Genomic DNA, 13,680 nt, shown 5'->3' with positions numbered 1-13,680 from the left:
TTGTTTCAGCCCTCCCTATCTCAAAAGAAGTAGCCACAAATTTTTATAATCAAAATAAATTGATATAAAATAACTCAGGTGTAAGCAGAACAACTGAGAGCCATTTCAGGATCTTTTCTTCCTTCTTTCTTCCTTGCCCGTCTGCTTTTTAAACTTTCCATGCCTTTTTTTTAAGGAAGTTTAGAACACTTGAGAAACAAAAAGGAATTAGTACATATGAAATAATGAAAAATACTATTTTAAAGTTAAGAGTATCTATTTGGCACTCAGCAGGACTATTATCATAGTTCACTTGCATCACTGAATTTACCAAGATTGTAACCTACAAAGCCACCTGGGTTACAGGAAGAATGTAGGAAACATGAAATAAAGTTACGCACAGTAATTTTTTCAACAATACTTACTATCAGAATCATCTTCTAATGGGAAATTAATGTCTCTTCAAGGAAGCTAATAGAATATTATGGGAAACTCATGACATGTGAACAGAATAGCTGACATTTTAAAATTTAATTTTCTCTTATATTTCTGTTGTAAACTTCTTTAAGTAGTGTTATGATAATAAAGTTCCAAACTCCAAGCTGTACTTACCAGGCCCATCAAAAGGCACAAGATGATGTGGGACTTTATCTGAGGAACCTAAAGGGATGAGGTACAAATCTTTCACTTGCTTCATGTTATTGGCTGCTACACCATAACGTTTTCTACTGCTGAAATAGGCAAACAACAACGCATAGGATATCTGATCCTCTTCAGTTACAGGGGTAAAGCGAACTACGCAGATTTCCTGTTTACAAAAAGAGAGAAAAAGATGGTCAGACACATTTTTCTATGTAATTTTAACTAGTGACTGCTCTTCACTAAAAAGCACAGTTCAGAGGAGGAGGAGAAGCCTCCCCAAGAATGCAGAGGAAAACAGAGGAGACAGAAGGAGCAGTAACAGGGCCAAAAATAATTAATGAAAATTGGAGAAAACAAATAAAAAGCATTTAGTATAAAAAATGAATTACAATGAGATGAATTACAAAAAAAGCCAACATTTTATCAGCCAGCTAAATAACAAGTTTTAGGGAAGCATGCCAGCTTCCAAGTATTTATTCCCTTCCCCACACCTAACATTATTAGAAAGCTTTGTTTTGTAGTCTCTTGTGTCCGAGATATCCATTAAGACTAGGGAAGACCAGTATTCAGATCCTGGAATGATGACCAAAGCCCAGCTCAGGAGTCGATGCTGGGGCTGATGCTGTTTAATGGCTTAATTAGTGACCAAGAAGATGGGACAGGAGACCCCCTGCAAAACTGAGAGGGCACCTAATTGGGGGAGTGGTTGGTATGCTGAATGGGTGGCTGCCATTCAGAGGGATCTCAGCAGGCTGAAAAAAACTGGCTGACCTTCGTGAAGGTCAGCAAGGGCAAATGCAAAATCTTGCCCCTTGAGATGGAGTAACCTTGTGCACCGGGGTAGGCTGGGAACTGACTGCCTGAGAAACAGCTTGGCCTAAAAGGATGTGAGAGTTCTGGTGGACAAGTTGAATACGAATCAGCAACATATCCATGCCAAGAAAGCCAATGGCATGCCAGGTGTCAGAGCCAGAGCAGCCAGAAGGCCAAGGGAAATGATTATCCCTTTCTATCCAGCACTTGTGAGACAGCGGCTGGAGGAAACTTTCTAGTTTTGGGCTCCCCAGCACAAGGACAACCTACACACAGTGGGAGGAGTCCAGCAGAACCACTAAAATGGTTTTGCGTACTGTAACAGTACCCAAACTAAAGAGTAACACTTGTGACATGTGATGTCCAAACATTTGTGATGAGTTACTGTCTCAAAGGAATACAGGTGTTCTCAAATAGCAAATGACAGACTGAGGTTAAACAGTAAAAAAAATAAATGCCACCAGCTGCCATCCATCCCATTCAACATAACCATCATATATTTCACAAATGTTCCAGGAAAAGATCTTTAGGGTGAATAGGATGTATGTTAAACAGTAAGCCTTCAATAAGTAAAATTCTTACCTTGGTCCCTGAAGCTTTGATTTTTTCTACATACTCCCAGACAGTGTGAGGAGATATCCTGCCACCTACTTGAATACTATCAGGTAAATCCTATGAGAAAGGACAACAGAAGTCTGAATCCAAGCTAACAACTGTGGTAAATCCTTCACCCAATATCTACTTCATATCACAGAATCACAGAACAGTAGGGGTTGGAAGGGACCTCCGGAGATCATCTAGTCCAACCCCCCCTGCTAAAGCAGGATGACCTAGAGCAGGTTGCACAGGATCGCGTCCAGGTGGGTTTTGAGTATCTCCAGAACAGGAGACTCCACAACCTCTCTGGGCAGCCTGTCAACAGAAACCACCAGTAGACACTTCTCTTCTAAAAACTGGTATCGACTTGTTTAATGCTTTGAATTCAAAACTGAGCTACAATTTTCCCATCTAATTCAGAAAATGGATGCCAACATTTGTCCTATCTTTCACTACTTTAGACCACAGAAGATGCTCCATAATAAACAAAAAAACCCCAGTTCGACTTCTGTAAAACCAGCTCTGGAAATACTACTGCTCATCCTCAAGAAACATCTTACAGTGATATGAGAGCAAAACATCTTAAAATATATCAAAGAACTTGAATCCTGATGAACCATGGATCCACGCAGGACAAACTGAAAAATACTTTACTTACAAATACATACCCTAACCTATGTCCTCCCACAAATACTTTACTCAGTACAACGATCATGCTTCATTACCTTTCATCATTATACTATCATTAGCCTACAAGGTAAACAACTTGCTAAAGTTAACAAATGAATTTTTCATTCTTTGCAGTAAATATAAATACCTCTGTTAAATACTCAAAAGAGCCAGACACTGGATAAGCCTTAATAACAAACTTTGCCACTGAAGGCATATTGATAAAACCCTTCCAGATGAAATTCAGGCGTGCCAGAAAAAGACTTTCGCATTCCACAGTACCAGGTGTTTCTGACCTAAAAAATAACAAAAAACCACTTTGTTTAGAACATGATATATCATGTAAATCATAATCTTTCTTTGTAAAATAAATTACGTGTCGTTAAGAATTTTCTTTTTCAGTGAAGTATACTTGAGGGTCAATGAAAAGAGATCGGCAGACAACCATGTTTCTCACCTTCCAGTGGAGTGGATATATGTTACATGAAGGACCATCAGATAAGCAGCACATTAGTTCACTACCGTATCTTTTGAGATGGAGAAGCTACTTAGTCCAAGAGATATTAAGTGCTACTGAAGAGGACACACAAACACATACAGGTGCTACAGACCCAGTAAGACCCTTCCCTTCCACCAGGGGTGGCAGAGAAGACAACATACTGCCTGCTGGCCTACCCTCACCCTGCTTTCCTTGCCCTGACATTTTGTTGCAATACTGTCTGTCCACCACCTGAATACCTGTGTCCCACTTCCTTTCCCCTGCCCCACAAGCTGGGTCCTCATCTCTTCTCATCCACGCATCACTTCCACAGCTTCTGTGAGCCCCTCTTCCCAATTCCAGTATCATCACCTGTACAAAACAGCATTTCTCCCCCTTCAAAAAAAGTCTCAGTTTTATCAATAAAGCAGCTGCAAGGAATAAACTGAAAAACTTAAATAGTTTCACAGGACAGTGTTTCTCAGTCTGGGGGTTTCGTCATCAAAAAAGTTACCGCCACATTTCAACATTTCCCAACATGTTATCAAAATATTCTAGGCATGCTATTAGCAGTTTTAAGCTAGCAGCCCAGTAGTCCACAGTAACCTGTTTGTTTCTGTCTACACTAGAAATGACTTCTTTGAATCTTCAGCAAGCTATTAAAAAAAATAAAGTCCACTGTCCTCAGTAAGGATCCCACTCTCCTGATAAAGGCAGAAGTTCAGCACAAACTCCGGTCAATTCTAAAGAACTTGGAGTTGATGTTTTTCTAGCAATCCCTTCCTCAAACCAGGAAAAACCAGCCTCATAAATTGCAATTCCCTCTTTAGTGGGTGGCACAGTACAGTGTGGAAGAAAATTAAGAGAGAGTTGACAGTAAATATGGCAAAACATCAAACAAGTTGCTGTTAACTGTTACTTCTAGAAAAGTGTTGCTTTGAGATTTGAAACTACCCCAGTTTAATCAGTGTAAATGCTGTTTAGAGCAATCTCAAATTCCCTTGCTTTATACACACACACATATTCCATTACAGCACTGTACATACTACATTCCTTAGTAGCAAAATACAATATGAAGTTACATTCTGACTTTATTAATATAAACTCACATGCCTTTTTAGGCCTTGCTGCACCAGAAAACATAGTTTACTTTTCACCAAGAGAAAATGTGGTAACTAGAAAAAATATACGTAGTATTATTTATATAAATGCATAGCATCGTTTAGTCAGAGAACCCCATCCCTAAGAAGGCGTACAACTCAAGCACACTAATGGATTAATGAAATTCCATTAAAAAAACTAGCTTTAGTCACAATAGCTTAACAAGATTAATAATGTCTTTCATTTAAAAATACTGTTTCTACAGTTTATATTACTTTGGGAGAGGCGTGAATGACGATTTTGATGGGTCTTGCTTATCATCTTCCAGTAATTCTGAAGCTAAAATACTTGACGTTGAAGAAAGCGCATCTGCAATGCTCTCTGCTTCGTTGTCTGACTGCTTCCGGGCAACTCCAACAGACACTTTCACTTTTTTTGCAGAAAGATCATCAGTAGGTGGTGCCATTCGGCCTACGGAGAATAAATTGCAATGTTTTTAATTTTTTATTAAAGAAACAAAAGAGGACTTCCTCTGAAGACATGGAAGACGCACAAAAACCACTACATTTCCACCGAAGTGGGATAGGATAAAGAAATTATACATTTAAAATATATTTATGTATAATACCGTACAAATATTGGCACTGTAATGGGATAGGATACAGAAGTGAGCAATTGACAATAGCATGCACGCCCATTAAAGGGATTTCTTTCTCTGCATTTAAAAAAAAAAAAAAAAAAAGAGACAGCAGCTTTATGCCAATAACCTTATCATTTTACTATTGTCTCTTTAGTAAATTATGAAGTAATTCACTGCTTCCACATCTCTATCAGCAAACTAGGGAAAGAAAAAAACATTTATTTACATTCTTGAGGTATACTGAGATTTATGACAGAAAAGCATTATACAAGCATGATGTATTTATTTTGATGTGCTGTTCAAAATTACCTATGCAGATTTTGCAGTTAAGATCGAAGAGATGATTTTTATGTTGACTTGTGGTGTCTGGAGATGCAGACTCATTTACTTCTTTATCTTTTTCAGCTTCTTCTGACTTCTCAAACAACTTCATATTAGGTTCCTATGAAAAAAGTCAAACACATTCCAGTTAGCCTTTTTTTCCGCTGTTAATATTTCTAATATTGCTATTCATATTGCTTAAATATTTTATGGTATTTTCTTCCCTTCAGACATAAAACCCTCCCTTCAGCTGTATAGCCTAAAAGGCTATCATAAAATCTACAAATGCATTGAAAGAATGCATTGGTATTCTTAAATATCTGTTAAGTAAGATTTAGAATACTTTCTACCATTGCCAAAATTCATCATACAGTCATGGACATGACTTGGAAAAAAAACCAACCCAACCAAACAAACCACGAGGCTCAGAAGTGAAAGTCAGTAAGGAAAAAACAAAAATGAAAATCAAACCAGACGTAACATATAATGACAGACCTGAACAACAAAATCATATACAAACCAGCTTACAACTATATTATCTATGATCTAAATACGCTGTGTTTTCTTTTCTACCTGAATTTCCATAGCTTCCTCTTGTTCTTTTATTGGTGTTTCACTTTCAATTTCTATTTCTCCTTTGTGAGTAATTTTCGTGATAGGTCTTCTTTCAACTTCCCTCTGTTCTTTCTCGATCATTTCAATTGTCTGTAAAAACAGGAAGTTACTTCCATATAATAAAATTTGGAAATCCACAAATGTAACAACAGAAAATAGGATTGCAATTAGGAAACCTCCAGGGGAAAAAAGGAAACATCCTTGTTTTCCAAGTGTCAAGCAGCATGTCTAACTTCACCTACAGTGCAGTGATTACTTACAGGCCTGTATTTAAACAGATCCTTCAACACCAAATTTAAAGATAGGTAATTCTGATTTCCAAGAGCTAAAGAAAAAAAAAATGCATCAACTCTTTTCCCATAATAATAGAGACAATGTAGGATATCAGTATACATAGATTTGTATCACTCTTCCAGAGCTTGTTTTTGAGTACATAAGCCTAATGCTCTACCTCAATAAAAACATTTAAATGTATTCTTAAAGTAATGGATTTGCTAATTTGGATCAGCACTGCTGCTTTGCTCTGTCACAAAAATAAAACCCCACAAATTGTTATTTCTAAATTGCTTCTTAAAGCACATTTCTACTTCTTAAACCAGAAACGGTTTGTGTTGGCTGTCCTTGGTATTTCAAGCCTGGTTTATAGAAGCAGTCTTGAAGTTTTGCTTAAATAGTAAAATGAAAGATACAGTGAAATGATACATTGATAGTTATTTTACATGCTGTAATTCCATTTCAACATCTACAAATTTTTAAGTATTTCTCTGAAATATTTAGGACACTTAATTTTTAAGCAGCATATGCTTTTTTTTGAAGTTGTAGGAGTGGACTACTGTTTCGTATAGTCTGTTTTCAGAATTTCATTGATGTTTATAAAATAAATATAATGAAGATGCACTAAAAAAGATGATCTTTAGATAGCTACAGAACAAACAAATATTTAATGGCTTCCTAGGCCCTCAAAACATTTCTGAGATAATCAAATAATTCAACAGGTGTTTTTGCATAGGAATTAGCAAAAAGTTGTCATAATTCATAAAAAATGGTCTAGTTGCAATATGCAGTGAAAAGGGGAAAAAAGGGAATAATTAAAGTTGCAATGCTAATTGTAGTCTCTGAAACAGCATCTCACTATACTGAATCAGTTATCACTGAACATTCTTTCATTCTGAGCACACAGAATTCAAGAGGATGAATTCACATCTATTCTATGTTACAGTACCTACTCACCGATTTTTTTATCGGAATTCATCTGATACAACCCAAAATTCCTAGTATCATAAAACCCAATCACAAAATGCATACCAGTTAACACTACCCAATTTTTATGCCTTTCACTTCTATGAAGTGGCACATAAATACCAAAGATTCTGCCAGCACAGATCCAGATTTTGTGAACTTGAAAACTTGATGCTGTAAACCGGACATTTCTAAGCAGCTGCAGTTAACTACCATCAGACTCACTGCCTAATAATCAGTGTAATATCTAAGAAAAAGGCATCTTTTATTAAATTAATATAGCTCCTTATATTCCTGTTTCTCCCCCCAAACTGTCAACACAGCTATAAATATAGTGTGGATTTCTGTTTCAAGAAAAGTAATGCTCAAACTAACCTAACAAACTTCTTACACTTTGTTGTTGGTGGGTTTTTTCCCCTTTAGACTACTTTTCATACTAGTAGATCAGGTTTTCAGCTTCAGGTTTACTTCTTGGTGGGTGAATTGTCATGCTCCATCAATATGGAAGTTATAAACAACACTGGTTTGGTTTGTCCAAAGAGATCTCTCTTCCTTTTTAAGAAACTGGTCTCTATAAAGCTCCAGCTAGAGCTTTAAAATGTTGTTGGAAATAAGGACAAAGAAGCCTTCATTCTTGAGACAAAAGAAAGAAAGAGCAAGCAGCAACAAAGCTGCACGGCAAAGGAAAATGCATGGTTTCCCCCCTTCAGGAATTTACTACACTTCTTTCACTTCTGTCCTAATAAACCCTTTGGGTTTTTAATACTAAATAAATTATAGAGATCCTCCTGATTAGTCAGAGTTGGTTTGTGCAACATGCATTCTGTTCTTTCTATATAGACTTAACCTGAAAACAAACAGAAGTTAAATATGCTTAGGCAGTCAACTAAACAACATAAATTGACAAATCTCACATGTCTGTTTTCTCTCTGTCTCCAAGCAGCCAGTTCTTTGGAAGCCAGTTCTTCTGGGCTCATTTTAATTAGATGGTCTGGAGTAACCTCTCCTCTCAGTACTTTCTTAAATAATATCTAGAAGAAAGAAGAAACGTTAACTACTGCTATCAAGATAAAAAAAGCTTGCAGCAGGAAATGAAGCAGAGAAGGAACATACAACATAATCCGTACAACTATATGGATCATGTGTTTTTGGCATTATCTCCCACTATACAAAGTGGTACTAGATTTTGTAAGATAAAAAGCTTAATTCCAGAGCTCCTTTTTTCTACATAACAGAATGTATCTACATATACCCTTAATGATCAGATGTATAATTAACTGTTGTTCCAAAGGAGAAAGTGAGTTTATGCCAATTGCAGCAGTAATTTGGAAGGTTTTTTTGTAAAGGTGCAAATCCCCTGTGTTACACAGCAGAAAGAAGTTAGCATTAAAGGGGATGTCTACACTTCTAGACCAGATTAACTGAATTCCTACGGTAAAAAAAAAAAAAAAAAAACAACCACATAGCTTAGCAGTATGAGCAAACAGAAGCAAGTGACAGAAGTTAGCCTGTTCATATAATTTACAGTTGGCTAATTATAATAGTAACATACTATAGACAAAGCAATTTGATGAGAATAACTGATTAAAGGACAAAAGATAGATGTTGAGGAGGTGAGTATGTTGACTAACAGGCTCACAGAAAGCAGAAAAGAGTGAAGACCAAGCTTGAGAAATCCAGGTATGAAAAAGCACAGTGAGATGAGCTACTGGACAGAAAGAAAAATAAGTGCAGTAAGCAGGAAAGAGTTGGGGGGGGGGGGGGGGGGGGGGGGGAGACAGGAATCCAACAACAGATCAGTGGTAAAGACAAATGTTTAAACTAGGCAAGCTATATCCACTACCCTTTGAAACCTCACTATAAAAAGTACACTGGGAGCAAGGAGTTGAAGAATTAATGATGGGGAACAAGGTAAAAAGAACACGGAGAACACTGAGAGCACAAAAGGACAAACAACATCAAAGAGATGAGGAAATCTACAGAAAAAAATAACAAACAGGATATATTGTGAAAGGATTAATAATGTATCTACATAGAAGACTGCTCCTTTAATCTACAGCAAATAAAAGGATTTCTGTAAGGCACAACAGACAAACAATACATACATTATTTTTAGGATCTTTTAGATTGAACATTAAACTTCTGTATTTGTTCTTATACTTTGAATCAGTGTCCCGAAAAAAAGAAAACAGCTCTCTTTCAATCCTTGTGGCAACTTTTCCTGCTCTCTCCTCAGGAATCTTTAAACTGGAGTCTGTCAATCTATGAGAGAACATAAGGGCAAAAATCACCAAATGCTTCCAAATGATTAACATTCTTTTCTTTGCCTTCTGAAAGAAATGAATTACAAACATAAATTAATAATTTCATTTAGTAATATATCTTTACCTTTTCATTAGAATTTCCTTAAGAGACTGCTTGACACTTTGTCTTATCTGATCAGCAGAAGGTTTGGAAGCTGGCACAGCTGGCAGGTGTGCTGCACTAATAGATCCTTTCTCATTTTTCTTTTTCTTAATTTCTTGTTTCTCATGAACGCCTATCAAAATACATAGAGTTAAAGATTGTAAGCTACTCAAGCCAATGCTATAAACTTTTAGTGCTGCTGGATATCATGAATTTTTATTTTTAAACTACTAAGAATTGACCTTCAAGGAGAAGAAGTGGATTCACAGGGTGGTGGCTTGTTTGTTTTTTTTCCTTATTTGGTTTGGATTTTGTATTACATAGAGTAATCCAGAAAAAACTTATACAGCAGAACCAAACGGGACTTTTGCCCTTTGACTTAAAGTATTTTCTTCTACACTGAACCAAGATGGCCAACGCTCATTAGCTTGATCTTAAGTAGGATTTTTGACTATGAGTTTTTATAAAAGCATAGATTAATTTTTCAATAAGTAAACTGAGAAATAACATATTGGGAAGCACTTATTATGAGCATATTAGACTCTACTTTATAATAGCATTTTTGTTTAAACCTAGAATTTCTCTGTTAGCCATCAAAATTATTTCAATCATAATAATCTCATTTTCTGATTCAGATAACACATACTCTCAAAGCCATTATAAGGTTTGGGTCATAAATAATAGAATTAATGGAAATTTCTAATCAAATTAAATTCATTATAGCAAAAACCCCAAATTCCTTCGAACTTTAATTTTCAGAGTGCAACCTGAAAGCTCATTTGTCTCAGCATGTGAGCATGCCATTGATTTAGAGCAATAGCCTTCTATTTATGACAGCAATGGGAAATAATATTAATTTATTCACTTTCTACTTTGAAAAAAGAAACAAACTGAACTGATAAAGATCTAACATGAAAGTTTGACAGTAAAAAGTAGTATTTCTTTATTATTACTTTCACCTGTTGAGTGCAACTTAAAGTGCATTAATACCAGAAGCAAATTAACTACATTTTCAAAGTAGCAAAAAAAAAAAAGACATTTTCTTTTCCATTAGGCAGACTGCGTGGTTGGATCATCAACTCCTTCGTTAATGCGACTATGATCAAAATTACTGATTTCCCCTTCCCCACCATCAAGGTAGTACAGACCCAAGCAGCTGTTTGTCACTCTGCGCTGCAATCTAAAGTATTGATGTGCTAGGCTTCTCAAGTAAAGCAGCCCTAATAATGCTTTTATTTGCCCTTTTTTTTTTTTTTTGGGGGGGGGGGGGGGGGGAGGGGGAGGGGTGGTGTGTGTATGCTCATCTCTTCCTCAAAAGGAAGATGAAGAACTGGACTAAAACCTTTCAAAAATGGAGCCTGAGGGGGGGTCATGGAGGAATGGTGGAATGGAAAACCTCCACATACCAGCAACACTTTGGCAAAGTTTCAACCATCTGAAAACACAGACCCACGACAGGGAAGCGGTGGGCAAGATTAGCAGTAAACAATGCCACTACAAGCATAATTCAAAGCAGTTAAGAGATTAAGACAAATGTGCTCCTTAATAATTTTATGCTAATTGTCCTAAATGAGACTGCCAAGCCTCTCCGTTAAAAATAATTTTGAAGATTAACTTCTATTCTGAAATTGTCACTGTAAAAATCTTTTTGTCATCTCCTAGTTCAATTAAAATATTTTAGAACAATTCAATTACCTCATGGATGCCAAAGATTCATTTCACTCCACGTAATTTGCAGTTAAAAAGGATTCAAATTATTTTGCGACTCAGAATTTCAAAGTTGAACAAGTTATTTGAAGTCTAAAAGACACCATTCGGTATAAAATACTTACATTTAGATTTACATTTAACCTTGACATTTTCAACTGTTTTCTTCCACCAAAAAGTTTCTAGAATGCATCAGCATTGGCAAAAGACGAGATTTTTTTTTTTTTTTCCCCCAGACAAGAATTCAAAGCTCGAGCTTACCACTTATAGACACAGGTCTCACAGAAAAATCTCACTACCTTTGCTGCTGAGATTTTAGTCCCAAATGACAACAATTTCATATTACCATGATCTTAAAAGAATAATGTTTCCTGGAAAGGAGCTGGGGAGGGGACGGAGGTTGCTGGGAGGGGAAATATGGCCCTTCAATCCTTCAAATAATATTTAGATGAAAATCTGATGGCTCAGTATGCAATATGTTTCCCTTTGAAATGAGTTGATCTGATTATCTGTCAGTTTGTGCAAAAGACATCAGTTAAGTCAAAGTGTAATTTATATGGCAATTAAAACACTTTTATGTACATTAAGTATGTCATAGTATTTTATGGAAGAATATTTCAACATTTTTCTGCAATGTGAAATAAAGTTTAATACAGAGATGCCTTTGTGTACTTTTTCTCCCATTCTTGATTATGTGAGCATCCTCTACTATTCAAACAGGAAACATTTACACCGGAAACACTTACCTGCTAAATAAAACTTAAAAATAAATGAGAAATAAAGATCATAAACATCACAGTAACAAACAGCTCTTCAGATCACCATCACTTGCACTACAAAATGTGGTTTGAAAAACTGATACTATAAAGAAGCCATCAACCTTCACTGTATGTGTGTGTGAATTACAGTGTAGAGTACTTCACCAAACCTCACTACCTGATTTCGTGGACCTTTCAACCACATTAAGGGATTCTTTACTTATTTTTTCATTTTTATCTTCAGGGGACCGCCGAGGAGTTACAGCAGTTTGTGATGCTTTTCGAGCAGGAACATGTTGCCCTTTTTTATTATCTGAGTCTCTGGACTCAGACAAGTTCTTCCCATCACCAGATTCCTGAAAAAAAACGTTTACGCATTAGCACACTACTGAATGCTACAATGACCACTGTGTAACTACCACACATTCTTCCCATTTTTAAGTGTACCGTATAATGAATTGCCTGGAAGTATGCACCGTCATATAATACTTTCTAAAAAGTTACTGAACAATATTCCAAATTACTGTCAAGTATTGCTTAACAATCTCTTTGAAATATTGGCTGAAGACATACCATGGGCAGTTTGCAGTTAAGCTCTATGCTGAAAACTACTGTTTGCAGCTATTTTAAAAGGTCAGGGATACCAATGAACATCCCCTAACCAGTTTTAGCCATGTATCCACAGGAAGTCACTTCGAAAACACATGTAAACTAAAATTAAACAGAATAGCTTACGTGACAGAATTACAATACTGCTATTCAGAAATAAGACAAAAAGGATTACTCATGATTAATATGACAAATATGACGCTATAAACTAAAAGACTCTAAAGAATTGTAGCAAAACCATCTCACTGCTCTTGCAAATTATCCTTTGGTGAATAAAATAAGACACAAAGAAAGCAGAACGGCCCTAATTGAAATGTTAGGCATTTGCTCCTACATACAATCTGAAATTAAACCAAAACTAAAATACTGTTTTCATGTTGTTTTACAGCTATTTAAAAGTTCTGTGGTTTGTATCATACAACAAATTGACAGACGTCCTGTAAAAGTGTTTAGAAATCTGAAAGAAAAATGCACAAAGTTCTTCACCATCTCTATATACCCCGTATGTATAGGTGTGTATATAGAGACACACTCAATATACGAGGAGTTTAGCAATATCATCTCAAGAGTCAAGCAAGCTAGAAAATGAAGTAACTCAAAATAAAAATGGAAAAGTTTTAAATAAGATTCTCAAAAATGTTTGAAACCTGGTATTTTAAATGGCTGGGGGTTAGGAGGAAACTCCTTCTACCCCCAATAATTAACAGCATTTTAAGCATTAAGACTCACCCGTCTGAAGATTTTGACTTTGTGCTTTCCAATGTCCTCTGTTTGCTTGGTTTTTTCAGCTGTTACATTTAGGTTACAAGTAGGTGTTTGCTTCGACATCCCCGGTTTTTCACACTCAAGTGCTTTTTCTTCTCTATGAGTTTCAAGTTTCACTTGAGAATCTGGCACACTTTGATCAAAACACTCCATTTTTTTGTCTTCTTCAGCACAGCATTTCACACACACATATTCTTTATCTTCTTCACCCATCTGCTGTGCTTGATAAAGACTCAGTCCAACACAATCACCATGAAACCAATCATCACATCTACCACAGCCTACCATAAATCTGAAAACAAAAGAAGACATAAGTGAGTGCATAGACTACGACAGAATAT

At 36.1% G+C, this 13,680-nt stretch overlaps 1 protein-coding gene across 7 annotated transcripts in view; it reads right to left on the bottom strand.

The window, feature by feature from the left end:
- Nucleotides 1-13,680, bottom strand: part of PHF3 (PHD finger protein 3) — a 52,703-nt gene that overhangs the window by 3,657 nt on the left and 35,366 nt on the right. For all 7 annotated transcript variants that reach the window (XM_075747403.1, XM_075747399.1, XM_075747402.1 and 4 more), the window contains 11 exons: nt 13,304-13,631; nt 12,144-12,321; nt 9,483-9,633; nt 9,200-9,356; nt 8,009-8,125; nt 5,814-5,945; nt 5,229-5,361; nt 4,555-4,750; nt 2,849-2,996; nt 2,017-2,106; nt 592-787 (listed from right to left, as the gene is read on the bottom strand). In XM_075747403.1, coding sequence (XP_075603518.1) covers nt 592-787; nt 2,017-2,106; nt 2,849-2,996; nt 4,555-4,750; nt 5,229-5,361; nt 5,814-5,945; nt 8,009-8,125; nt 9,200-9,356; nt 9,483-9,633; nt 12,144-12,321; nt 13,304-13,631 — 1,826 coding nt within the window. The remainder of the gene's footprint in view (nt 1-591; nt 788-2,016; nt 2,107-2,848; nt 2,997-4,554; nt 4,751-5,228; nt 5,362-5,813; nt 5,946-8,008; nt 8,126-9,199; nt 9,357-9,482; nt 9,634-12,143; nt 12,322-13,303; nt 13,632-13,680) is intronic.

The sequence above is a fragment of the Balearica regulorum genome, chromosome 3 (assembly GCF_011004875.1).
Source record: "Balearica regulorum gibbericeps isolate bBalReg1 chromosome 3, bBalReg1.pri, whole genome shotgun sequence".
NCBI lineage: Eukaryota > Metazoa > Chordata > Aves > Gruiformes > Gruidae > Balearica > Balearica regulorum.
This window is presented reverse-complemented; position numbering and strand designations above follow the sequence as displayed.